Raw genomic sequence first — 25000 nt, 5'->3', positions numbered from 1 at the left:
AGGTTCAGGAGTTCCTCAAATTTCTCCTTCCAATGCTCAACAACCTCCTCAGTTGAGGTCAGCAGTGTCCCATCCTTGCTGTATACAGCTTGGATGGTCCCCCACTTTCCCTTCCTGAGGTGTCTGATGGTCTTCCAGAAACACCTTGGTGCCAACAGAAAGTCCTTCTCCATGGTTCCTCCGAACTGCTCCCACACCCGCTGCTTTGCCTTGGTCACGGCCGAAGCTGCAGCCCTCCGGGCCAGTCGATACCCTGCAACTGCTTTTGGGGTCCTCCGGGCTAACATATCCCGGAAGGCCTCCTCCTTCAGTCGGACGGCTTCCCTGACCCCCCGTGTCCACCATGGTGTCTGGGGGTTACCGCCCCTTGAAGTACCTATGGCCCTCAGGCCACAGCTCCCAGCCGCAGCTTCAGCAATGGAGGCTTTGAACACCGACCACTCATGTTCGATGTCCCCAACCTCCACAGGGATGCCTGAGAAGCTCCGCCGGAGGTGGCTATTGAAATCTCTCCAGACAGGCTCTTCCTCCAGACGTTCCCAGTTAACCCTCACTACACACTTGGGTTTTCCAGGTCTGTCCAGAGGCTTCCTCTTCCATCGAAACCAGCTCACCACCAGATGGTGATCAGTGGACAGCTCTGCCCCTCTCTTCACCTGAGTGTCCAAAACACATGGCCTCAGATCAGATGATACAATAACGAAAACGATCATTGACCTTCGGCCTAAGGTTTTCTGATGCCAGGTGTTCTTGTGGGCATCCTTGTGTTCAAACATGGTGTTTATTAGGGACAAACCGTGACTAGCACAGAAGTCCAACAACAAAACACCACTCGGGTTCAGATCGTGGTGGCCATGCCTCCCAATCACACCCATTCAAGTTTCTCCATCATTGCCCATGTGTGCATTGAAGTCCCCCAATAGGACAGTGGAGTCCCCTGCAGGAGTCCCAAATAGGACTCCACTTAGGGTCTGCAGGAAGGCCGAGTACTCCGAACTGCTGTTCGGTGCATAAGCACAAACCACAGTCAGAGTCCCCCCCCCACAGTCCTAAGGCGCACAGAGGCGACCCTCTCGTCCACTGGGGTGAACTCCAGCACAGAGGCGCTTAGCTGGGGGCTAGATAGTATAGCCACACCTGCCTTACGCTCCATACCATAAGCAACTCCGGAGAAGTACAACCCCTATCCAGGAGTTTGGTTCCGGTGCCGGTGCTGTGCGTGGAGGTTAGCCCCACCAGGTGTAATTGGTATCGCTCCACCTCCCTCACAAGCTCCGGCTCCTTCCCCCCCAGTGAGGTCACGTTCCATGTCCCCAGAGCCATCCTTTGCCGCCTGGGTCCGGTCCGTCAGTGCCCTCCGCCTTCACTGCCACTTAGTTGGCCGCGCACCCGACCCCGACAGTTCCTCCCACGGGTGGTGGGTCCACGGGACGGATGAAACGGAGATGTTGTTTCCACGTTGCTCTTTCGGGCTGGGCCCGGCCGGGCTCCATGAAAAGCCCAGCCACCAGGTGCTCGCAGACGGGCCCTCCGTCCGGGCCTGGCTCCAGACGGGGGCCCCGGGCTTCCTCTGAGCTGGGTATCTCTTCAGTGTTCTTCCATCAGGGCTTTTTGCTGGTTAAGGACTGTGGGGCGCAACTCCTCACAGCCCTACTCTGGCCGTTTTGGGCTTAAAACCCTTATCCGCCCTTGCTCCACACCTCCAGATGGTATACGGTGCGGAGCCAGGCACAAGCAGCACCTGTGGTTTTTGTTCAGAGTGACCTTCTCCTAGATGGGTTGCCTACTATGGCTGTGAGCCACATCTGCCCATACTATTTGCCCATAGCTGGGACAGTGGTTGGCAGGAGCCAGTGCGTGTCCACACACCGAGATCCCCTACAGTTTAGCCTGGGACCGCGAGTTACACATTTACCATGTGTGGCCGCGGGGAGGCACTGTAGGAGTCTTGGCGGTGGAGTGGCTTTGTACTGGCAGAAGACTTACGCACTCGGCTCCTCTTTTCACCCTCCAGAAGGAGGGCTATCTGGCGGCAGTAGCTGAAAGCAGAGTGGCAAGCAGAAGCGGCATGCAGCATGCACTAACTACAAGCACTACTACCACAGATCTACTGCACTACACATCACACAACCCTGCACAGTAATGCCCACACAACTCCCCCATACTCATCTCCAAATGCAGGATGGAGATTGGAGATTAAACCTTTCCTGCACAGGTGGATCCTGGACTTCCTAACGGGCAGACCTCAGGTGGTGAGAGTGGGCAGCCACACCTCATCTTCTCTCACCCTAAACACTGGAGAAAGTCACCCTCTCACCCTCAACACTGGGCTTTTTCATATCCTCTGTACAAACATGACTGTATAGTTACTGTACCTACAATTCTAGCTCAATTATCAATTCACTGATGACAGCTGCGGTAGGCCTGATCTCCAACAATAATGAGAAGGCCTTCGTGGAGGGGGTGGAGTGCCAAACTAAATGTTGTCAGGGCAACAACCTCCACCTGAACGTCAGTAAGATAATGGAGATGCTAGTGGACTACAGCAGGAAGCAGGAAGATGAAAGTGATTCTAGTGGACTAGCAGGAAGCAGGAGCGGCCAATTGCCTGAACAGCAGTGGGACCCCTGTGGAGACAGTGTATTTACAAGTACAGTATGTTGATGTACAGATCACCAAGGACCAGACATGGACAACAAACATCCCCGTATATGCATGATTCAGAGGGCGTCTGACTGAGAACATCAACACTACCAACATGCTATGGAAGCAACACCATGCGGGACAAGTCACTGTAGAGAGTGTTGGAGATCAGGCCTACCGCAGCTGTCATCAGTGGATTGATAATTGAGCTGGAATTGTAGGTAACTATGCAGTCGTGTTTGTACAGAGGATATGAAACAGCCCAGTGTTGAAGGTGAGAGGGTGACTTTCTCCAGTGTTGAGGTTGAGAGGTTGACTGTCTCCAGTGTTGAGACAGTTGCTGATATTTGGAGATGAGTATCGGGGGAGTTATGGTATTGCAATCTGAAATATAGTCAATGGATAGCAGCTCTTAACTATAGTTTATGAACAGCAGCCTCACATAATTTGCCTCATACATTTTGCTTTCAATTCATATAGTTAAAACTATGTCTTAAATTAAATCCTGTCTCCTACTATATAGGCTAAGATAAAATACTGAACCCCTTTTTGAAGGGCCCTACTAATCACTAAGTATCTCAAAGTACTCCAAAGTATACCACAAAGTACCTCAAAGTACTCCAAAGTATACCACAAAGTACTGCAAAGTACTCCAAAGTATAATGCAAAATACTGCAAAATACCACAAAGTACCCCGAAGTATACAGCAAAGTACCCCAAAGTATACCGCAAAGTACCGCAAAGTACCCCAAAGCATACTGCAAAGTACCTCCATATACCACAAAGTACCACAAATTACCACACATTACTGCAAAGTATGGGTAAGTACCTCAATGTATACCAAAAAGCACTACAAAGTACCCCAAAGTATAACGCAAAGTACCCAAAGTATACTGCAAAGTACTGCAGAGTACCACAAAGTACCCCAAAGTATACCACTAAGTACCGCAAAGTACTCCAAAGCACACCACAAAGTACCTCAAGTATTCCGCAAAGTACTGCAAAGTACCCCAATGTTTACTGCAAACTATCGCAAAATATCAAAGTACCCCAAAGTATACTGCAGAGTACTGCAAAGTATTGCTGTGTACCCCAAAGTATACCACAAAGTACTGCACAAAGTATACCACAAAGTACAGCAAAGTACCCCAAAGCATAGTGCAAAGTACCTCCGTATAACACAAAGTACCACAAATGACCACACATTACTGCAAAGTATGGGTAAGTACCTCAATGTATACCACAAAGTACTACAAAGTACCCTAAAGTATAATGCAAAGTAGCCAAAGTATACTGCAAAGTACTGCAGAGTACCACAAAGTACCCCAAAGTATACCACTAAGGACCGCAAAGTACTCCAAAGCACACCACAAAGTACCTCAAAGTATACCACTAAGGACCGCAAAGTACTCCAAAGCACACCACAAAGTACCCCAAAGTATACCACTAAGGACCGCAAAGTAGTCCAAAGCACACCACAAAGTACCTCAAAGTATTCCGCAAAGTACCGCAAAGTACTGCAAAGTACCCCAACGTTTACTGCAAACTACCGCAAAATATCAAAGTACCTTAAAGTACTCTAAAGTATACTGCAGAGTACTGCAAAGTATTGCTGTGTACCCCAAAGTATACCACAAAGTACTGCGAAGTATACCACAGAGTACCCCAAAGTATATCACAAAAGTACCTCAAAGCACCCAAAAGTATACTGCAAAGTATCATAAGACACATATATGTATACCACAAGTACCACAAAGTACGCCAAAATATACCACAAAGTACCCTAACAGCAGTATTCATTAGCTTTTTTAGATTATTACATTATCAGTCAAGTATTACGTTACCAGTTTTTAAAAAAAAAGACCCACCTGATAATGTAATAACTTGACCAATAATGTAATAAGGTATTACATTATCAGAAAAATGGTATTACATTATCAGTCAGGAAATTGTATTACATTATTGGTTAAGTTATTACATTATCAGGTTTTATTACATTTTCGATTGAGTTAAGTCAAACTTACATTACATTATCAGCCGTTATTACATTATCAGTTCATTATTACATTATCGGGTGCTACAGAGCATCTCAAATGATCAAAGGCTGCTAACGTATACTGTACAGTAGCTAAGCTGGCAGAGTCAAGAAACAAGCTGAACACTAGATGACTACAGTAGGTATTGTGTACTCTAGCTACAGAACAGTAGCTGAACTGATTATATTTAAAGAGGCTGCAGTTCGGTTGTTTTAAATAAGTAAAGAAGAGTCTTCTTTATAAAACTGCAGTTTGATATTTGAAATTTGGTTGAAAAAAAAGATTTATGAAAATAAAATAATCAAAATCAAGAAAATAAAAACAGAGAATGTTAATTTACACACAGTTGTTCTTGGCTGTAAGGGGTGTTAATGGGGTGTCACAAAACTACAGTAGCAACGATTAGCCGATCAATTAATGCCAGCTTTGTCAAACCTACATTTAGCTGCTTATAAGCAGCAGCAGTGATGTACAGTATGTCAGCAGCTGTGCTTGATTTAACTTCCTTAATATTTTGCCCATGAGCTGGTAGGGTTTTGGAATGCTCAGAACAAACAGAAACAAACAGTGAATGCATTATGATGTCATACAATATAGATTCATTTTGGAATTCCATTGCACCCTGGGAACATTCTGAAGGACTCACAACTTAACAAGCTCTCCAGTATGAGGCCACTTCTTTTTTTAGCAGTACCTACACAATGGATTTTCAAAAACTCAAGTTGATCTTTACAGCGGCTCTGCTAATAGCATCCGCAATGCTCAAGCCTCCAGACCTCGAGAATGTTCTGAACAGCCTTATAGGCCTGCCAGCTGTCGTGACTGGACAGTTTTCTGCCACCCTGGACTGCTTCAGCCTACAGTTACCAAACATCTCATTCTCTGATGACGTAAGCAGTGCAACCAAGATGGCGACAACAGCACCAAACAACCAGCTACAACCACAAGATGCTCTCGAGACCCTCTGCCAACCTGAGACTCTCAAACAACCTGAGACCCTCAGCCAACCTGAGACCCTCAAACAAACTGAGACCTTCAGCCAACCTGAGACCCTCAGCCAACCTGAGACCCTCAAACAAACTGAGACCCTCAAACAACCTGAGACCCTCAGCCAACCTGAGACCCTCAGACAAACTGAGACCTTCAGCCAACCTGAGACCTTCAGCCAACCTGAGACCCTCAAACAACCTGAGACCCTCAAACAACCTGAGACCCTCAGCCAACCTGCGACCTTCAGCCAACCTGAGACCCTCAAACAACCTGAGACCCTCAAACAACCTGAGACCCTCAGCCAACCTGCGACCTTCAGCCAACCTGAGACCCTCAAACCTGAGACCCTCAAACCTGAGACCCTCAGACAACCTGAGACCCTCAAACCTGAGACCCTCACCGAACCTGAGACCCTCAAACCTGAGACCCTCAAACCTGAGACCCTCACCGAACCTGAGACCCTCAAACCTGAGACCCTCAAACCTGAGACCCTCACCGAACCTGAGACCCTCAAACCTGAGACCCTCAAACCTGAGACCCTCACCGAACCTGAGACCCTCAAACCTGAGACCCTCAAACCTGAGACCCTGACCCAACCTGAGAACCTCAAACAAACTGAGACCCTCACCCAACCTGAGACCCTCAGACAAACTGAAACCCTCAAACCTGAAGATGTGAACACCCTGTCTGGCTTAAGAATAATAAGAAGAACAAGAGTCAGACTCCAGAACAGTGAAATGAGTAATGGGACCTCTTGGAATCTCATTCTGTGTCTGGCACTGTGGACCAGTGCTGTGGTGCTGGAACTCCATGCAAATTCCATATTCAAAGACTGGCCTGCAAAGATGCTGTTAGGGTTCACCAGAGCCCTGTCGTGGCGGAGTGGTCCTATCAGAAGGAAGAACAAGAAGATGTCCAAGGTAGGCATGGTATTACGCAATGGTGATCGTAAGGAAACATGAGGGGCAGGTTAAGCAACGGTGTACTTGCCAAGTGTTTATGCTCTGTTTTTTTTTCTTCCTTAGCGAATGAGGAACGCAATAAAGGAGGAGAGGAGGAAGGCAGCCCTTCTGGAAGAGGCTGATCGCTCTTCCTCTGCCCTGCTGATCCTCCGGGAGCCCAGCCTCAGCTGCCGTCGCCGTGGGGGCAGGGGGAAGGGCTACCGGCGTCGATAATTGCCACCATTGGCTGCTATGAAGGAGGAATTTTAATAAACCTTCAGCTTTTGCAATTAACATATTGTGTATTTTATTATGATTTTATGCTATTAAGGATTGAATCAATGAGCAGAGACTATAAATAGTTTGATTTTTTTTTGCCATATTATGCAACAGTTGCTTATCAGCTCCCAAGTTCCTGACTAAACAATATAACATAAATGTGAAGCAAGAATATTAACCGAGACCTCAAAGTAAAGCCTACATGAATATGAGTAATACGTCAGATCCAGGGACGTTCTGCAGTGCAGATAACACCGCTCTGAGAGCAGCACTGGTGTTTTGTCTTTCACACACACACACACACACGCACACACACACACACACACACACACTCCCGTTTTCTTTCTGTGACGACCTCTCTTTTATCACATAGTTTTATGTTTGAGCCATCCTGGCTCTCTCATCCCCAGTCCTCTTCATCCCCTCCCTTTCTCTCTCTCTGCGCTGGCTACGCGCATGTCTCGCCCGTCCGATGGCGAGGGGGCGATGGCGGCGTGAGAGAGAGCCCATCTCAAACAGAGGGTGTCCTCTCTGATCACGGCCCCCCCCCCCCGTCTCATCCCCCAGCCCTGTCTCATCCCCCAGCCCTGTCTCATCCCAGCCCTGTCTCATCCCACCCCAGCCCTGTCTCATCCCCCAACCCTGTCTCATCCCCCAGCCCTGTCTCATCCCAGCCCTGTCTCATCCCCCAACCCTGTCTCATCCCCCAGCCCTGTCTCATCCCAGCCCTGTCTCATCCCACCCCAGCCCTGTCTCATCCCCCAGCCCTGTCTCATCCCAGCCCTGTCTCATCCCCCAGCCCTGTCTCATCCCCCAGCCCTGTCTCATCCCCCAACCCTGTCTCATCCCAGCCCTGTCTCATCCCACCCCAGCCCTATCTCATCCCCCAGCCCTGTCTCATCCCAGCCCTATCTCATCCCCCAGCCCTGTCTCATCCCACCCCAGCCCTGTCTCATCCCCCAACCCTGTCTCATCCCCCAGCCCTGTCTCATCCCAGCCCTGTCTCATCCCACCCCAGCCCTGTCTCATCCCCCAGCCCTGTCTCATCCCCCAGCCCTGTCTCATCCCAGCCCTGTTTCATCCCACCCCAGCCCTGTCTCATCCCCCAGCCCTGTCTCATCCCCCAACCCTGTCTCATCCCCCAGCCCTGTCTCATCCCCCAGCCCTGTCTCATCCCAGCCCTGTCTCATCCCAGCCCTGTCTCATCCCAGCCCTGTTTCATCCCACCCCAGCCCTGTCTCATCCCCCAGCCCTGTCTCATCCCCCAGCCCTGTCTCATCCCCCAGCCCTGTCTCATCCCCCAGCCCTGTCTCATCCCAGCCCTGTCTCATCCCCCAACCCTGTCTCATCCCAGCACTGTCTCATCCCAGCCCTGTCTCATCCCCCAACCCTGTCTCATCCCAGCCCTGTCTCATCCCAGCCCTGTCTCATCCCAGCCCTGTCTCATTCCACCCCAGCCCTGTCTCATCCCCCAGCCCTGTTCAGCTCTCACACACACACGCCCACATACACACAGACACTCACTCACTCACTCACTCACTCACTCACTCACTCACTCACTCACTCACTCACTCACTCACACACACACACACACACACACACACACACACACACACACACACACACACACACACACACAAACTTCACTGTTTAACTTGACTTGCTTTTTGTCTCATCTCATACCCTGTACTGTATGATAAAACCAAGCCCCTAGGTCAGTCTGTGAGGTCAAGTAGGCTTGGGGGTGTGTTTTAGAATTTTGGAGAACTGCAAACCACAAATTACCACACATTACTGCAAACTACACCCAAAGTATAACGCGAAGTACCCTAAGTATACTGCAAAGTACTGCAGAGTACCACAAAGTACCCCAAAGTATACCACTAAGGACCGCAAAGTACTCCAAAGCACAGCACAAAGTACCTCAAAGTATTCAGCAAAGTACCGCAAAGTACTGCAAAGTACCCCAACGTTTACTGCAAACTACCGCAAAATATCAAAGTACCTCAAAGTACCCTAAAGTATACTGCAGACTACTGCAAAGTATTGCTGTGTACCCCAAAGTATACCACAAAGTACTGCGAAGTATACCACAGAGTACCCCAAAGTATATCACAAAAGTACCTCAAAGCACCCAAAAGTATACTGCAAAGTATCATAAGACACATATATGTATACCACAAGTACCACAAAGTACGCCAAATATACCACAAAGTACCCTAACAGCAGTATTCATTCGCTTTTTTAGATTATTACATTATCAGTCAAGTATTACGTTACCAGTTTTGAAAAAAAAGACCCACCTGATAATGTAATAACTTGACCAATAATGTAATAAGGTATTACATTATCAGAAAAATGGTATTACATTATCAGTCAGGAAATTTTATTACATTATTGGTTAAGTTATTACATTATCAGGTTTTATTACACTTTCGATTGAGTTAAGTCAAACTTACATTACATTATCAGGCGTTATTACATTATCAGTTAATTATTACATTATCGGGTGCTACAACGTCTAACACAACAGTGCAGTCTCTAACCTATTCTTCTCTCTCTCTCCCTGTCTCTCCCTCTCTCTCTGTCAGAACGCGTGTGAGATTCTGAATCAGCGTCTGGAACCGTACAGAACCAAGAACCCCAAGGGCTGCTGGGAAGACTGGGTCAGTCATAACAGCCATCTGTCGATCACGGGGCGGCTGTGGCTCAGGAGGTAGAGCGGGTCGGCGGCGGTTCGAATCCCGGCTCCTCCTGTCTACATGTTGAAGTGTCGTAGGGCAAAACCCTGAACCCCAGATTGCTCCCACAGAGCAGGCTAGCTCCTTGCATGGCAGCTGCTGCCACTGGTGTGTGAATGTATGTGTGGATGTGTGTGTGAATGTGTGTGTGAATGTGTGTGTGAATGGGTGAATGAGTGGCCATTGTATAAAGGGCTTTGGATAAAAGCACTACAGTATATAAGTGCAGAACATTTACCATTTCTACTGGGTTAGACTAACCCTAACCCTAACCCATCCATCAATCATATCAGTACACATCTAATATACTGTCCCCTATCACAGCATCCATCAATCATATCAGTACACATCTAATTTACTGTCCCCTATCACAGCATCCATCAATCATATCAGTACACATCTAATTTACTGTCCCCTATCACAGCATCCATCAATCATATCAGTACACATCTAATATACTGGGTTAGACTAACCCTAACCCTAACCCATCCATCAATCATATCTGTACACATCTAATATACTGTCCACTGTCCCAGCATCCATCAATCATATCAGTACACATCTAATTTACTGTCCCCTATCACAGCATCCATCAATCATATCTGTACACATCTAATATACTGTCCCCTATCACAGCATCCATCAATCATATCTGTACACATCTCTGATGGCTTCTACCAGAGGAGACCGGGTCAGTCTGTAACCTCCATCCAGCACCTGTATCATAGAACACAGACAAAGAGCTCCATGTATTGATTGTTATGCGCTCTTTCTCTCTCTCTCTCTCCCTCTCTCCCTCCCTCTCTCTCTCCCTTTCTCTTTCTCTCTCTCTCTCTCTCCCTCCCTGTCTCTCTCTCCCTCCCTCTCTCCCTCTCTCTCTCTCTCTCTCTCTCTCTCTCCCTATCTCTCTCTCTCCAGGTGAGAGCAGCCTACTTTGACCGGGTGAATCTGAGTGCCAACGGATTTTACAAGTATGTCATCGTCAGTGTTCACTATGATCAGCAGTGTGTGTTTGTGTGAGTGATGGATCTGCGTGTGTGTGTGTGTGTGTGTGAGAGAGAGTGGTGTGTGTGTGTGTGTGCGTGTGTGTGTGTGTGTGTGTGTGTGTGTGTGTGTGTGTGAGTGTGTGTGTGTGTGTGTGAGAGTGATGGATCTGTGTGTGTGTGTGTGTGTGTGTGTGTGTGTAAGAGAGAGAGTGATGGATCTGTGTGTGTGTGTGTGTGTGTGTGTGTGTGTTCTCCAGGACTCCAGACCTGGGCTATAACTTTGAGACCAACACCGGCCGTCCCTTCAACTACTTCAGCTATGGGGTGGCCTTGTCCGAGGTGGAGGTCGACTGCCTGACGGGCAGCCACAAGGTCAGTGTGTGTGCTAGTGTGTGGGGGGGTAGGATTACGTGTGTGTGTGTGTGTGTGTGTGTGTGTCAGAAAGCTAAATATCCTCTCTGCTCTGTTAGAACCTTCACACCACCATCGTCATGGATGTTGGTAAAAGTCTGAACCCAGCCCTGGATATCGGACAGGTATGGAACAACCAACCCCTCTCCTCTCACGCTGCATGTGGTGTGTGTATGTATGCATGTTCCTATATATGTTGTGTGTGCCTGTGTGTGTGTGTGTGTGATTGTACCTATGGTGCCGGGGTGCAGGTGGAGGGGACCTTTATGCAGGGTGTGTGTGTGCCTGTGTGTGTGTGTGTGTGTGTGTGTGCAGGTGGAGGGGGCGTTCATGCAGGGCGTAGGTCTGTACACCCTGGAGGAGTTGCGCTACTCCCCCCAAGGCTTCCTGTTCACGCGCGGCCCCGGCTCCTACAAGATCCCCGCCTTCGGAGACATCCCCACCCAGCTCAACGTCTCGCTGCTCCGCGATGCGCCCAACCAGAAGGCCATCTTCTCCTCCAAGGTCAGAGACATTTATTTTGAAGGCCGTCTGATCAGAAAAGAGACTCTTATTGTGAAGGCTGTTATATCTTAACTGGTACTGATGTCTCTTGTTTATTTAAGCTGCGTTCCTTTTGTATCGGAGCTCTGGATTTGGTTCCCGGGACGACGTCATATCCCAGCTGAAAGCGTTCCACAAACAAAATGCAATTCTAGCCAAGTTAGCCATCTTTGTAGTTCTAGCCAAATTAGCCATTGTTTGCAATACCAGTTGATAAAAACAAATTATGCTATTTTGCACATACGAACTTCATAGCAACATTGTCCACTGATAGGCATTGGGCAGTACTGTGTGTATGACTGATTTAATAAGACACAAATTATACAGAAGCACCAATAAACAATCTTATTAAAGCTCCATCCATCTTGATTGACGTCAGCAGCTGACGTTGATAAAGATAGATTTTTTATCCCAAGCAAAACACGTGCACATGCAGGCTACAGAAAGCATCATCCAGAACACCAGCGGCAGTTAAATTGACTCAATCAGTTTCAATTCACTGTTTAAATCATCTGCTCCGGCTTACATCAGAAACAGAAACGAGCAATTTTTCTTTCATGCCAAAAACCAAAACGAATGCACCTTGAACAATCAAATATTGATCTGACTGTAGATACGTTTTAGCTCTAAACTTAAAGTGAAAATCACCCATAATTAACAATTCTGTAGCTGTGTAAAAGGAAAATATATCAACTAAGTTGTCAATGGCGCAGGGGAGGGCTGAAGGGTGTCTGTTTTTAAGGGATAACATGGCCAGCTGGTCATTAAGAGCCTGACCCTAACCCTAACCCTAACCCTGGCCAGCTGGTCATTAGATGAGCCTGACACTAACCCGTAGATGAGCCTGACCCTAACCCGTAGATGACTGACCCTAACCCATAGATGAGCCTGACACTAACCCGTAGATGACTGACCCTAACCCGTAGATGAGCCTGACCCTAACCCGTAGATGAGCCTGACACTAACCCATAGATGAGACGCTCGAGGATCTTGAAGGGGATTCATAACAGAGAGATGGGCGGTAACTGTTGGGGTCCCCTTCAGGCTTGTTCGGCTTAGGGATCGTGACAACTAGAGCTCTTCTCCAGATTTTGGGGATCTTGAGTTGGCGCAAGCAGGAAGAGAGGAACGCTCTTAACCAGGACTTCAAGGCAGGCGCGGCATGGAGTATAAGCTCCAGGCAGATAGAATCAGATTTCTCTGGCTTTACATGCTGGAGGGCAGCAGTGAACTCCTCTGGTGTGAATTCACCAGAGATGTTACCACCGCTAGGAGATTATATAGTTTAAGTTTAAGTTCATTTATTTAAACAGGGACACTGCACATTACTCAATATCAGTTTGACCTGATGTAATCTCTTAATATAAACCATAACTAGGGCTGCGAGCAGCAGTGAGCGGGCCCTCGCACCCCATGCGTGTCGGGGTATGGCGCCGTTAAAGGGTGTGCTATTTCGGTGTGCAGTACTGAGAGAAACTTCCTGTCACCAGTAGGTGGCGCTCTAAGCGTGACTCAATACCGATGCATAGATGTGTTCAGGACGGTACCTTGATGAAGCGAGAGAAATGTTGAGTAAATCGGACAATGTATGTAGGAGTTATGAGGACTTCCTGTTTCACCAGTAGGTGGCGCTGTAGGTATGACGCAATACTGACTTACAGAAGTGTTCAAGATGCGACCTTCATCAAGCATGAGCAATTTGGAGTAAATCAGATAACATATGTAGGAGTTATGAGTACTTCCTGTTTCACCAGTAGGTGGCACTGTAAGTGTGACTCAATACGGACGCATAGATGGGTTCAGAAGGTGACCTTCATGAAGCGTCAGCAATTTGGTGCAAATCGGATGATGTATGCAGGAGTTATGAGGACTTCCTGTTTCACCAATAGGTGGAGCTATAAGTATGACGCAATACTGACACATAGATGTGTTCAGGACAGAACCGTCATGAAGCGTGAGATATATCAGACAAATTGGATAATGTATGGAGGAGTTATGAGGACTTCGTGTTTTATGGCGAAATGTCAAACTTTGGCGGGGCGCCACGGCAAGGGTGTTTGGTGAAAACTCAATTTTTTTGATAACTTTTGATCACAAAGGTCTTATGAAGCTGACCCGATATGAAGTTGATCGGATGAAATCTGTAGGAGGAGTTTGTCGAAGTACGAGGCATGGAAATGGTCAAAACAAGGACAAAATGGCACATTAAGAGCAAAATGGCGGACTTCCTGTTGCATGTTGGGTATAGCTCCAAGAGACATTTAAGTGTGGCTCGATGAAATACATATGCCCACCGAATTTCGTTCGCCTACATCAAACTGAAAGGTGGGGCTCGCCATTTTAAACTTTCCAGGGGGCGCTCTTGAGCCGTTTTGCCACGCCCATTTCCGTCACCAATGAAATATCCGATTTTCACCGGGACTGATGTATCTGCAAAGTTTCATCCGTTTTCATCGATGTTTAGGCCGCCAAAAAGGCATTTGTTTGGGGAGAAGAAGGAGAATAATAATAATCCTTCGAGTTTCAATAGGGCCTCGCACCGCCAGTGCTCGGGCCCTAATTAGGAAACAAGAGGCGGCTTTGTAAGCGGGAGAGAGAGGCAGCATGCGCTCAGAGAGAGGCAGCATGCGCTCAGAGCCCAGCGATGGACGAGCGGGAGAGAGAGGCAGCATGCGCTCAGAGAGAGGCTGCATGCGCTCAGAGCCCAGCGATGGACAAGCTAAATTCAGAACACTCTCGTTTCTCCTGTCAATAAGGATTACAGCTAAGCAAGTGGGCATCTGTGCTGTGAAATGGTGAAATGATGAGTGGCTATTATGAGAACTCGTGAAGTGCCTTCGCTGTGGGCATGATTTCCGTGCGGCCTGGTGGTGAATGGGTCGAGGCCTGGTGGTGAATGGGTCGAGGCCTGGTGGTGAATGGGTCGAGATGTGGTGGTGAATGGGTCGAGGCCTGGTGGTGAATGGGTCGAGGCCTGGTGGTGAATGGGTCGAAGCCTGGTGCCGGTCCGGTGGTTGGGGACCGCTACTCTAAATGACTGTTTTACTTTTCCAAACCACTTAGTAATGTTAGACAGCTTGATAGCTTGTTGAGGATAACGGATCCTGCCGGGCCTCCCGGAAGATACACACACTTCATGACTCTGAGCTGTATTAACTGTAATTAATTACAAAAGCCTACCTTTTCGTTTAAGAAACAGGTTGAAACTTTTTACTATAGTCATAATTATCCATTAGATATTAGTCATTTTGCTTATGAGTAGAATTGGTATTTCTGAGCACTTATGAAGTCATGCTAGAATGCAGTCTCTAGCATCTGGAGTTGTGGAGAGCTTCTTAGCCTACTGAAGAATCAACAGTTATCCTCGTTTTCACTTTGTAATTGAAATATTTTATTCAACTCAGTACTATTCAGCCATTCAATCTGTTCACCCAAACATTGCTTCTAAGTACCAACTATAATTTCCCAGTGGCCACCATGTGACTTATTACATGACATCAGTCATTTAGCTGAGCCGTGTGGTTTCAGGCAGTGGGGGAGTCATTTAGCTGAGCCGTTAGGGCGGTGGGGGAGTCGTTTAGCTGAGCCATTAGGGCGGTGGGGAAGTCGTTTAGCTGAGCCGTTAGGGCGGTGGGGGAGTCGTTTAGCTGGGGCGGTGGGGGAGTCGTTTAGCTGAGCCGTTAGGGCGGTGGGGGAGTCGTTTAGCTGAGCTGTTATGGGCGGTGGGAGAGTCGTTAAACTGAGCCGTTAGGGTGGTGGGAGAGTCGTTTAGCTGAGCCGTTAGGGCGGTGGGAGAGTCGTTTAGCTGGGGCGGTGGGAGAGTCGTTTAGCTGAGCCGTTAGGGCGGTGGGAGAGTCGTTTAGCTGAGCCGTTAGGGCGGTGGGAGAGTCGTTTAGCTGAGCGTTAGGGCGGTGGGAGAGTCGTTTAGCTGAGCCGTTAGGGCGGTGGGGGAGTCGTTTAGCTGAGCCGTTAGGGCGGTGGGAGAGTCGTTTAGCTGAGCCGTTAGGGCGGTGGGAGAGTCGTTTAGCTGAGCCGTTAGGGTGGTGGCGGACTCGTTTAGTTGAGCCGTTAGGGCGGTGTGGGAGTCGTTTAGCTGAGCCGTTTCCCATCTGGTTTCAGGCGGTGGGGGAGCCCCCCCTCTTCCTGGCAGCCTCGGTCTTCTACGCCATCAAAGACGCCATCAGCGCCGCCAGGGCGGAGTCAGGACTCTGCGGGCCCTTCCGATTGGACAGCCCGGCCACGCCTGATCGGATCCGCATAGCCTGCGAGGACCGCTTCACCAAGCTGGTGTGTGTGTGTGTGCTGTGTGTCAGTGTGTGTGTGCGTGTGTGGTGTGTGTGTCAGTGTGTGTGTGTCAGTGTGTGTGTGTGTGGTGTGTGTGTGTGTGTGTGTGTGTGTGTGTGTGTGTGTGTGTGTGTGTGTGTGTCAGTGTGTGTAACACCTGTAGCATGTGTTGATGTGTGAATGCTATCTGTCCCAGTGCCCCCCTGCGGAGCCTGGCTCGTTCACCCCCTGGGCCGTCCAGGTGTGAGAGGGACCATCTGGCTCAGAGAGGACGAGAGGACGAGACGAGAGGACAGACAACACCAAACTGCTGTCGGTGAATGTGTCCCAAGTGTCCTGTCCACTGATACGGTTGGAAACTACTGTGGTGTGAGTTTCAGGGTTTCAGTCTTAGTGGGAAGGGGGTTTGGAATGGAGCCATACTGCACCACACACAAACACAAAAATACTTTTAAAAACATATTTTTCCTTCTTTCGTTTGAGTAGCCACTAGTTAGTGAGTTAGTATTCGCTCAAAGTACCTGTGATGAACTCAGTCCTTATCAGTTAATGAATGTTGGTGATGAAGTCTCACTATAGCACTTTGACTACACAGTATTACAGTATTATCATTCATTCTAGTAATTTTTTTTACTTTTTATCCCACAGCAACTGTGATTATATCCTGTTATATACCTGTGATTGTCATAATATTTCATCTTAATTTACAAAAGGTCATAATATATCTTAGATTTTAATTAAGCATCACTCATACTACTAGTCCAAAAAAATTTAGATTAATCATAGGCTTTAAAAAAAAATGAATAAGACAGTATGGTACTTGTGTGTTATTTAATGATTCGTTTTCATTTTAATTTCTCTGAATATAAAGATTTAATCTGATGAATGTAAAGATTTAATCTGATTAAAGTGTTTGCATTCACAATCCTCTGCCTGGTCATCTTTTCACTGATGCTCATCCACACGCACAAACACACGCACACACGCACGCACCCACACACACGCACAGACACACACACAGTGTTTCCACTAAGCTTCGCGGTGATGCTCCACACACAAAGATTCACACCGTCCGGTGACCACAGACTGTCCAGTAGACCGACAAGTCGGACCTTCAGCACAGCAGGGCGGCCGTCATGGAGACGTCTTGGCGGGGGTGTGTCTGTCAGAGACCCCGCCCCCCTTGCAGCCGTGTCAGTGCCAGTGACATAGCCCCCTGAGCGCGTGCCTGAAGGACCTCATGCGGTAGGCGTAGAGCAGCGGGTTGAGGGCGGAGTTGGCGTGCGACAGCAAGATGGCGGCCAGGCAGACGGGCAGCGGCACGCGGCAGCGGGGGCAGAGCAGCGCCAGGCAGTTGACGCAGTGGAGGGGCAGCCAGCACAGCATGAACAGGAAGAGCACCAGGAAGAGGGAGGTGGCCTTCCTCATCTCGCCACGCATTCGCCGGGCTCGCTTGGCCAGAGAGAGGCGTCGGGGCGGGGCCGGGGCCACGCCCCGACTTCTCACGCCACCCTCGGCCCCTGGCCTATCCTGGGCTCTCTCGCCGCCCCCCGCCCCTGGCCTATCCTGGGCTCTCTCACCGCCCCCAGCCCCTCCTTCACTAACCACCCGAGTGTCCTGGGTGCTCCCGTCGGCCGTGGTCAGCTCGGCCCCGGACCGGGCCACAGTCAGGACCCGGGGCCCCGGGGGGCCCCCGCAGGCTGCGATGCGCCTCAGCTGCTGCCGCATGGTGAGGAAGATGTGTCCGTAGATGAGGAACATGAGCGCCAGCGGCGTCAGCATGCAGACAAAGAAGTTGAAGTAGACCATGTAGCTCAGCTCCACCACACAGGTGAAGATACACAACCTGCAAGGGACAGACGCATTAAAATACACCTCAACGAGGGTGTGTGTGTGTGTGTGTGTGTGTGTGTGTGTGTGTGTGTGTGTGTGTGTGTGTGTGACACATGGGGATTCCAAGAATGGCGCCATGTCCTGCACACACATAGATTCATGAGTCAGTCTCTAAACGCTGCGCTCAGCTAGAGACTGAACACATTCGTTCAGGTTTCGTCGCTAAAAGTGGGTGGAAACAATTTGAAAGATTGAAAAAAATCTGCATTGCAGAACCAATCCAGCGTCTTTAGGGCGACCCTTCCTAACGGGGCGGAGAATGTTGTGTTTTGATTCTCCAGTTTGTTGGATCATTTCCAGTAAGGCGGGTCCTTCACCCTATTGGAGACGTAGGCAGTGGTTCTGATTGGTAGCGGCGGTTTTCAGCGCTTTTAGCCACGATTTTCAATGGAGACGTCTCCAGAGTCAAACTGTCGGAGGCGGAGATTTCGACAGTCTGGTATCGCAAGACTAGCGTGCGCACACACACACACACACACACACACACACACACACACACACACACACACACACACACACACACACACACAGAACACCTCCCGCTCATTCAACCTATCCACACAAACATGGCTGGATCACACATGAACATGAACGTCTAGTTTCCTGTGTGTTCAGCGTGTGTTCAGCGTGTGTTCAGCGCGTGTTCAGTGTGTGTTCAGTGTGGGGTCAGTCTGCGCACCCGGAGGGCGGTAGCCGGCCGTGCCAGCCCATGAGGGGTACGGCGCCGGAGAGCAGCGCCAGCGCCCAGGTGAGCAGCAGCGCCCTCCAGGCGTTCTGGGGGCTGGCCAGGCGCTGGTACTGAAGGGGCCGCAGGATGGCCAGGTAGCGCTCGGCCGCCACGCCCAGCAGGCTGAGCACGGAGCTCTGGGTCAGCGCCACCAGCAGGCTGAGCAGCACCAGGCACAGCGGCAGGTTGTGGTGTGGCAGACCCATGCTGGTCAGCACCGCGCACGGGATGGCCAGCGCACCCACCAAGGCGTCCGCCACCGCCAGAGACACCTGAGGGTAGAGGAGAGGAGAGAAGGAGGAGAGGAGAGGGAGGAGAGGAGGGGAAGGAGAGGAGGGGAGAGAGGGAGGAGAGGAGATGGAGGAGAGAGGGAGGAGAGGAGAGGAGAGAGGGAGAAGAGGAGAGCAGAGGAGAGGAGAGCAGAGGAGAGGAGAGAGGGAGGAGAGGAGAGGAGGGGAAGGAGAGGAGAGGAGGGGAGGGGAGGGGAGAGAAGAGGAGAGGGAGGAGAGGACAGGAGAGAGAGGAGAGGAGGGGGTAGGGAGGAGAGGAGGGGAGATGACAGGAGAGAGAGGAGAGGAGGGGAGAGAGGGAGCAGAGGAGAGGAGATGAGATGAGAAGAAACGAGAGGAGAAGGAGGGAAGAGGAGAGGAGAGAGAGGAGACGAGAGGAGATCAGACAGAGGGTGGGGTCAGAAGCCCCTGGTAAAGGAACGGGCTGAATGTGACTAGCGGGCGTTTTACCCGCCTAGCCGACATGAAGGATGTTCAGTCTGGTCTCCGGCTCAGACTGGTTCTGTTTCAGTGAGCCGTCCCTCACCAGGAAGTAGTTGGTGACGGTGTGCAGTTTCCTGTTCCGGGCCACGGCCAGGCAGACCAGGGCGTTACCGCTGGTGGAGAGGAGGGCGATGAGGATCTCGGCCGTGATGTAGATGGTGGGACAGTGAGGCCCTGAGGCCCAGGGCTCAGCACAGCCTCCCCGCGACGAGTTCATACTCACCACATACTACCACACAACACCACACAAGACCACACCACACACCACCACACACCACCACACCACACACAGACATGGACAGAGGGAGAGAGAGAGGGACAGAGGGAGAGAGAGAGGGACAGAGACATGATTCAGTGTCCTTCCTTGTTCTTATCAACTGAGCTGTGAAATTGATAAGAAACACACACAGAGACAGCGTGTATAATCACGCCAGATCACACTATCACCTACACACCAATCACACTATCACCTACACACCAATCACACTACCACCTACACCAATCACACTATCACCTACACACCAATCACACTATCACCTACACACAATCACACTATCACCTACACACCAATCACACTATCACCTACACACCAATCACACTATCACCTACACACCAATCATACTATCACCTACACACCAATCACACTATCACCTACACACCAATCACACTATCACCTACACACCAATCACACTATCACCTACACACCAATCACACTATCACCTACACACACGACTCAAACAAAACAAGTCATTCAGTATAATTACTCATTCATTTTAAGTATTTGATTTAAAATCTGTACTGTATACAAAATCTGTGCTATACTATACAATGCCAGTGAGTATATTTCTACTATTCCAGTGACCATAAGTAGTTGTTAACAATAACAACTATAAGTTCACAGATGACACTGAGCAGCATTGTTTCATCAAATACACGCATCACATCACACAAAACCAACCGTTCTCACCTCAGGAATCGCAATGTTGTTCCAGACTTCCAGACAAACTCCTGAGAGCTGAACTGGTTCTCTCAGAACCCTGCCGTCATCTGCGCTACACCTCCATATCCCTGTTGTATAAGTGTGTGTGTGTGTGTGTGTGTTTGTGTTTGAGAGATAGAGAATGTGTATGTGTGTGTGAGTGGTGGTGTTTGTGTATGTGTTTGAGAGATAGAGAATGTGTGTGTGTGTGTGTGTGTGTGTGTGTGTGTGTGTGTGTGTGTGTGTGTGTGTGTGTGTGTGTGTGTGTGTGTGTGTGAGTGGTGGCGTGTTTGTGTGAGCCAAATGACAGGGACAGAAAGAGAGTGCTTGTGTGTGCTGGTGCATGTGTGTGTGTGTGTGTGCAGAGGGTAGGCCCACCACAAAGCAAACTCCGGCAATCACAGTCCCTCCTAACAACCCTATCAGCCGGGATGCTGAGGGAGAAACAGCCTCTTCATGCCTGCCTGGTTCCCTTCACAGTCTGAGAGGACGCAGCCAAGGAACAAAGACGAGGGTGTTTGTTTTGGAAGGTACAGTAACTGGGCCGACCAGGGCAAACTAATAAGATTAATATTATATGAAGCATGATGAGATAATACTCTTGTCCAAAAGTCAGAGAGAAAGAGAGAGAGAGAGAGAGAGAGAGAGAGAGAGAGAGAGAGAGAGAGACCTTCAGAATCACAACAGACAGAATAAATGTCAATTTAATGTAAATCACATTGAATGATCACATTGAACACGTGAGAGTGACCGCAGTCGGGGTCAGTGCAGCTGCTACAGACCCGTCTGGCTGTTTGGTCCAGAGTCACCTCACGAACCAAGCATCACATGAGATGTCCAGGTGACCGGTGAGCTACATCACATGGTACCAGGGAGGGAGGGGACCTGGGGAAACGGCAGCACCAGGAAGGAACTGTTCGTCTTCTTCTATGAAACCGTTCAGGACTTGAATTGGTGATGTCGTTATTTTAGTAGCCGTGTTCTAGAGCCTCCAGAACAACATCATGTTCAGGCATCCCACGAGGCTTAGCGCACGGAGAGTCTGTCTGAGCGCGTGTGGTGAGTCTGCCTGGTTTCAGCTCTCTGATAGGGCGGTGAGCCTGAAGACTTGTCCCAGGCGACCGTGGGGGCGTGTCCCGGCCTGTTTCAGCTCTCTGATAGGGCAGTGAGCATGGCGGAGCGCAGTGCGGAGAGGAAGCTCTCTCTCTCCCCCTCCCTCTCTATGGCGAACACCCACGCACGGCTAGGCCCCTCCAGGACAAACGCATTGCTCACATCTAGAGAGAGACAGACAGAGAGAGAGAAGGAGAGAGAGAGGAGGGACAGGGACAGAAAGAGAGACAGGGACAGAAAGAGAGACAAAGGATTAAGAGGGACAAGTGAAATTGTCTTGTGAAATGCACTATGATGATGTTACAGTATCTTGCATGTATGTGTGTCTGTATGTGTGTGTGTGTGTGTGTGTGTCTGTGTAGGTGTGTGTGTGTGTGTGTGTGTGTGCGTGTTTGTGTGCGTGTGTGCGTGAACTCGGTGTGTGTGTGTGTGTAAACTCACAGCGTGTGTGTGTGTGAACTCACAGCGTTTGTGTGTGTGTGTGTGCGTGTGTGTATGTGTGTGTGTAAACTCACAGCGTGTGTGTGTGCGTGTGTGTAAACTCACAGCGTGTGTGTGTGTGTGTGTATGTGTGTGTGTGTGTGTGTGTAAACTCACAGCGTGTGTGTGTGTGTGTGTGTGTTTGTGTGTGTGTAAACTCACAGCGTGTGTGTGTATGTGTGTGAACTCACAACGTGTGTGTGTGTAAACTCACAGCGTGTGTGTGTGTATGTGTGTGAACTCAACTCGTGTGTGTGTGTGTGTGTGTATGTGTGTGTGTGTGTGTGTAGACTCACAGCGTGTGTGTGTAGACTCACAGCGTGTGTGTGTGCGTGTGTGTCTGTGTGTGTGTAGACTCACAGTGTGTGTGTGTGTGTGTGTGTGTGTGTGTGTGTGTGTGTGTGTGTGTGTGTGTGTGTGTGTGTGTGTGTGTAGACTCACAGCGTGTGTGTGTGTGTGTGTGTGTGCGCGTGTGTGTGTGTGTGTTTGTGTGTGTAAACTCACAGCGTGTGTGTGTGTGTGTGTGTGTGTAGACTCACAGCGTGTGTGTGTGATCTCTCTCAGGCGGAGACTCTGCAGGGCCACCGAGGCCAGGAACGTGTGTGTGCTGCGCTGGGAGAGGCTGAAGGGTGTGTGACGCTCGCTCCTCCCGGTCAGAACCAGCGCGTCGGTGAACAGGAACAGACCCACATCAGCCACCTGCTCATATGTCCTGTACACACAAACAAGTGATAGGGTGAGTGTTTTGATTCCTGAGAGCATCTGTGTGTGTGTGTGTGTGTGTGTGTGTGTGTGTGTGTGTGTGTGTGTGTGTGTGTGTGTGTGTGTGTGTGTGTGTGTGTGTGTGTGCGTGTCTGTACACGTGAACGGGCCAGGTCTTACTTGAGGGAGTCTGTGATATCATCATCAGGGCTTCTGAGCAAGATCGCTTCCTGAGAGGTGATCAGCTGTCTGTTCCCCTCACACAGGTTCTTAACACACACACACACACGCGCACGCACACTCATACACACACACGCAGACATGTGTATTAAAGAGATAGTTACAAATTTTATAGTGCATTATGTTGTTTTTCAGCTGATCCCAAGCTGTCCTCTGTGGACGTACACATTATGCTAATGCTAGCGTAATTTGGTTACAATCTTATCAGGGAGTTTTTATATCATCATTTTTTAAGTCAAACTATTGTTGAATGCTTTACTTTGTGCAGACCAACAAGTTGTAATGGCCACCATACTTCCACAGAGAACTTAGATCTGCATAAAGTAAAGGATTCAACGATAGTTTGACTTAAAAAATTATGGTATAAACACTCAAATTAACCATGATGACTGTCATCGTATTATATTTGCTTTGGTGGATGATAGCTGGTTACCATTGGTTTGCGCTAGCATTAGCATAATGTGTACGTCCAGAGAGGAGGGCAGCTTGGAATCAGCTGAACATGTCTCCATGGATCGACAACATAATGCCAATGTCCAAAATTCTGAACTATCCCAAAGTCTCTGAAGTCTCCCAGTAGTGAGGTACCAGTAGTGAGGTACCAGTAGTGAGGTATCAGTAGTGAGGTACCAGTAGTGAGGTACTAGTAGTGAGGTACCAGTAGTGAGGTACCGGCTCCCTGATAGATGCGTGCTAGGAAAGTTCCCGCAGTCCCAACAACGACCATCACTGTTAACCATGCCTAAACTCGTGAACCTGGTCCCGAGCGAACCGGTGAAGCGATGGAACTTCCGAAAGGCCAACTGGAAATGCTACCGCCTCCTTACCCATAGATCCACAAGGTACCTCCCACCACCTAACATCAACAACGTGGACAAGGCGTACCGGGCGGCATACTGGCTAAAAAAAATCCATCCCACGCGGACGTCACAACAGCTACAAACCATGCTGGGATGTGGACTGCGAGAGTCTCTACTGTGCCTTCCCCCAGGCCCCCCCAGGAGCTGAGTCAGACAGCATTGCTGTCTAGACTCAGCCAAAGGAGACAAGAGCGCTGGGAGGAGGCCATGAAGTCCATCCAAGGCATGGAGCATCCTTAACAACCTCACTGGTAGGTCCAGACACTCCCCCCGTCACTGCCCCATCTCTGCTAACAAAATCGCATCACAATTTGTGAAAAGTGGGACATACGAGGGCAAACGAATCATTACATCTCATGGCAAAACAACTCCGAGCAGCGGTAACATCTCTAGTGAATTCACACCGGATGAGTTCGCTGCTGCCCTCCAGCATGTAAAGCCAGGGAAAACTCCAGGGCCTGATTCTATCTGCTCCACTCCATGCCATGCCAGCCTTGAAGTCCTGGTTAAGAGCGTTCCTCTCTTCCTGCTTGCACCAACTCAAGATCCCCAAAATCTGGAGAAGAGCCTTAGTTGTCGCGATCAGTAAGCTGAACAAGCCTGAAGTGGACCCCAAGAGTTATTGCCCCATCTCTCTGCTATGTATCCCCTTCAAGATCCTCAAGCGTCTCATCTACGCCCGTGTTGAACCAATCATTGACCCACTGCTCCCACAGGAGTAGGCCGGGTTCCAACGTGGGAGATCGACCCTAGATCAAGTCACTCTGATGACTCAGGACATCGAGGACAGCTTTTCGGCCAAAAAGAAGGCCGAAGCCGTCTTTACAGACCTGACGGCTGCCTATGACACCGTATGGCACCGTGGCCTCACCTGCAAGCTGCTCCGCCTGCTGCCAGACAGGCACATGGTCAGCATGATCATGGAGCTCATCCAAAACCGCAGCTTAACCCTCACCCCCGGTAGCGGACAGCGAAGCAGGTTGCGACACCTTAAGAACGGCGTCCCCCAGGGATCTGTCCTGGCCCCCCTCCTTTATAACATCTACACCTATGACCTGCCGATCACAGTCTCCAGGAAGTATGCCTACGCAGACGAACTTGCGCTGGTTTACTCCGCCGGAGACCGGCAGGCCATGGAGGAGACCTTGAGCCAGGACATGCAGACACTAGCGGCATAACTCCCGAATGGAGATTGAAGCTCAGTGAGGCAAAGACAGTGTCGACAGCCTTCCACCTTAACAGCAAGGAAGCCAAACGTGAAGTGCGCATCAATGGAACACTCCTGCCATCCTGTGCCTATGTCTATGCCTGTGTCTATCTCAGCGTGACATTGGACAGGTCGCTCATGTTCCGCTGACACCTCGAGTCACTGCAAAAGA

At 49.6% G+C, this 25000-nt stretch overlaps 3 protein-coding genes across 5 annotated transcripts in view; 1 reads left to right on the top strand and 2 right to left on the bottom strand.

The window, feature by feature from the left end:
- xdh (xanthine dehydrogenase) overlaps window positions 1–16771 on the top strand; it is a 59133-nt gene extending 42362 nt beyond the window's left edge. For all 3 annotated transcript variants that reach the window (XM_084446688.1, XM_084446690.1, XM_084446689.1), the window contains 7 exons: window positions 9481–9555; window positions 10549–10601; window positions 10874–10988; window positions 11087–11152; window positions 11343–11531; window positions 15690–15857; window positions 16051–16771. In XM_084446688.1, coding sequence (XP_084302814.1) covers window positions 9481–9555; window positions 10549–10601; window positions 10874–10988; window positions 11087–11152; window positions 11343–11531; window positions 15690–15857; window positions 16051–16101 — 717 coding nt within the window. In that variant the 3' untranslated portion in view covers window positions 16102–16771. The remainder of the gene's footprint in view (window positions 1–9480; window positions 9556–10548; window positions 10602–10873; window positions 10989–11086; window positions 11153–11342; window positions 11532–15689; window positions 15858–16050) is intronic.
- Window positions 16772–17048: 277 nt separating this feature from the next.
- On the bottom strand, window positions 17049–19464 carry LOC311315721 (adenosine receptor A1-like; the record flags this gene model as incomplete). The annotated part of the gene is made up of 3 exons (XM_084446425.1): window positions 17049–17700; window positions 18427–18746; window positions 19291–19464. 3 exons carry the CDS (start codon window positions 19462–19464, stop codon window positions 17049–17051), a joined length of 1146 nt encoding a protein of 381 aa, XP_084302551.1.
- Window positions 19465–21372: 1908 nt separating this feature from the next.
- ect2l (epithelial cell transforming 2 like) overlaps window positions 21373–25000 on the bottom strand; it is a gene marked incomplete at both ends in the record, with an annotated part of 17351 nt that continues 13723 nt past the window's right edge. Inside the window, 3 exons of the mRNA XM_084446424.1 lie at window positions 21373–21503; window positions 22359–22531; window positions 22702–22790. Of these exons, the coding sequence (XP_084302550.1) occupies window positions 21373–21503; window positions 22359–22531; window positions 22702–22790 (393 nt within the window). The remainder of the gene's footprint in view (window positions 21504–22358; window positions 22532–22701; window positions 22791–25000) is intronic.

This window comes from Borostomias antarcticus, assembly GCF_949987555.1.
Source record: "Borostomias antarcticus genome assembly, chromosome: 12".
NCBI lineage: Eukaryota > Metazoa > Chordata > Actinopteri > Stomiiformes > Stomiidae > Borostomias > Borostomias antarcticus.
Note: the sequence above shows the minus strand (reverse complement) of the source record. Positions and strands in the feature narration are given on the sequence as shown.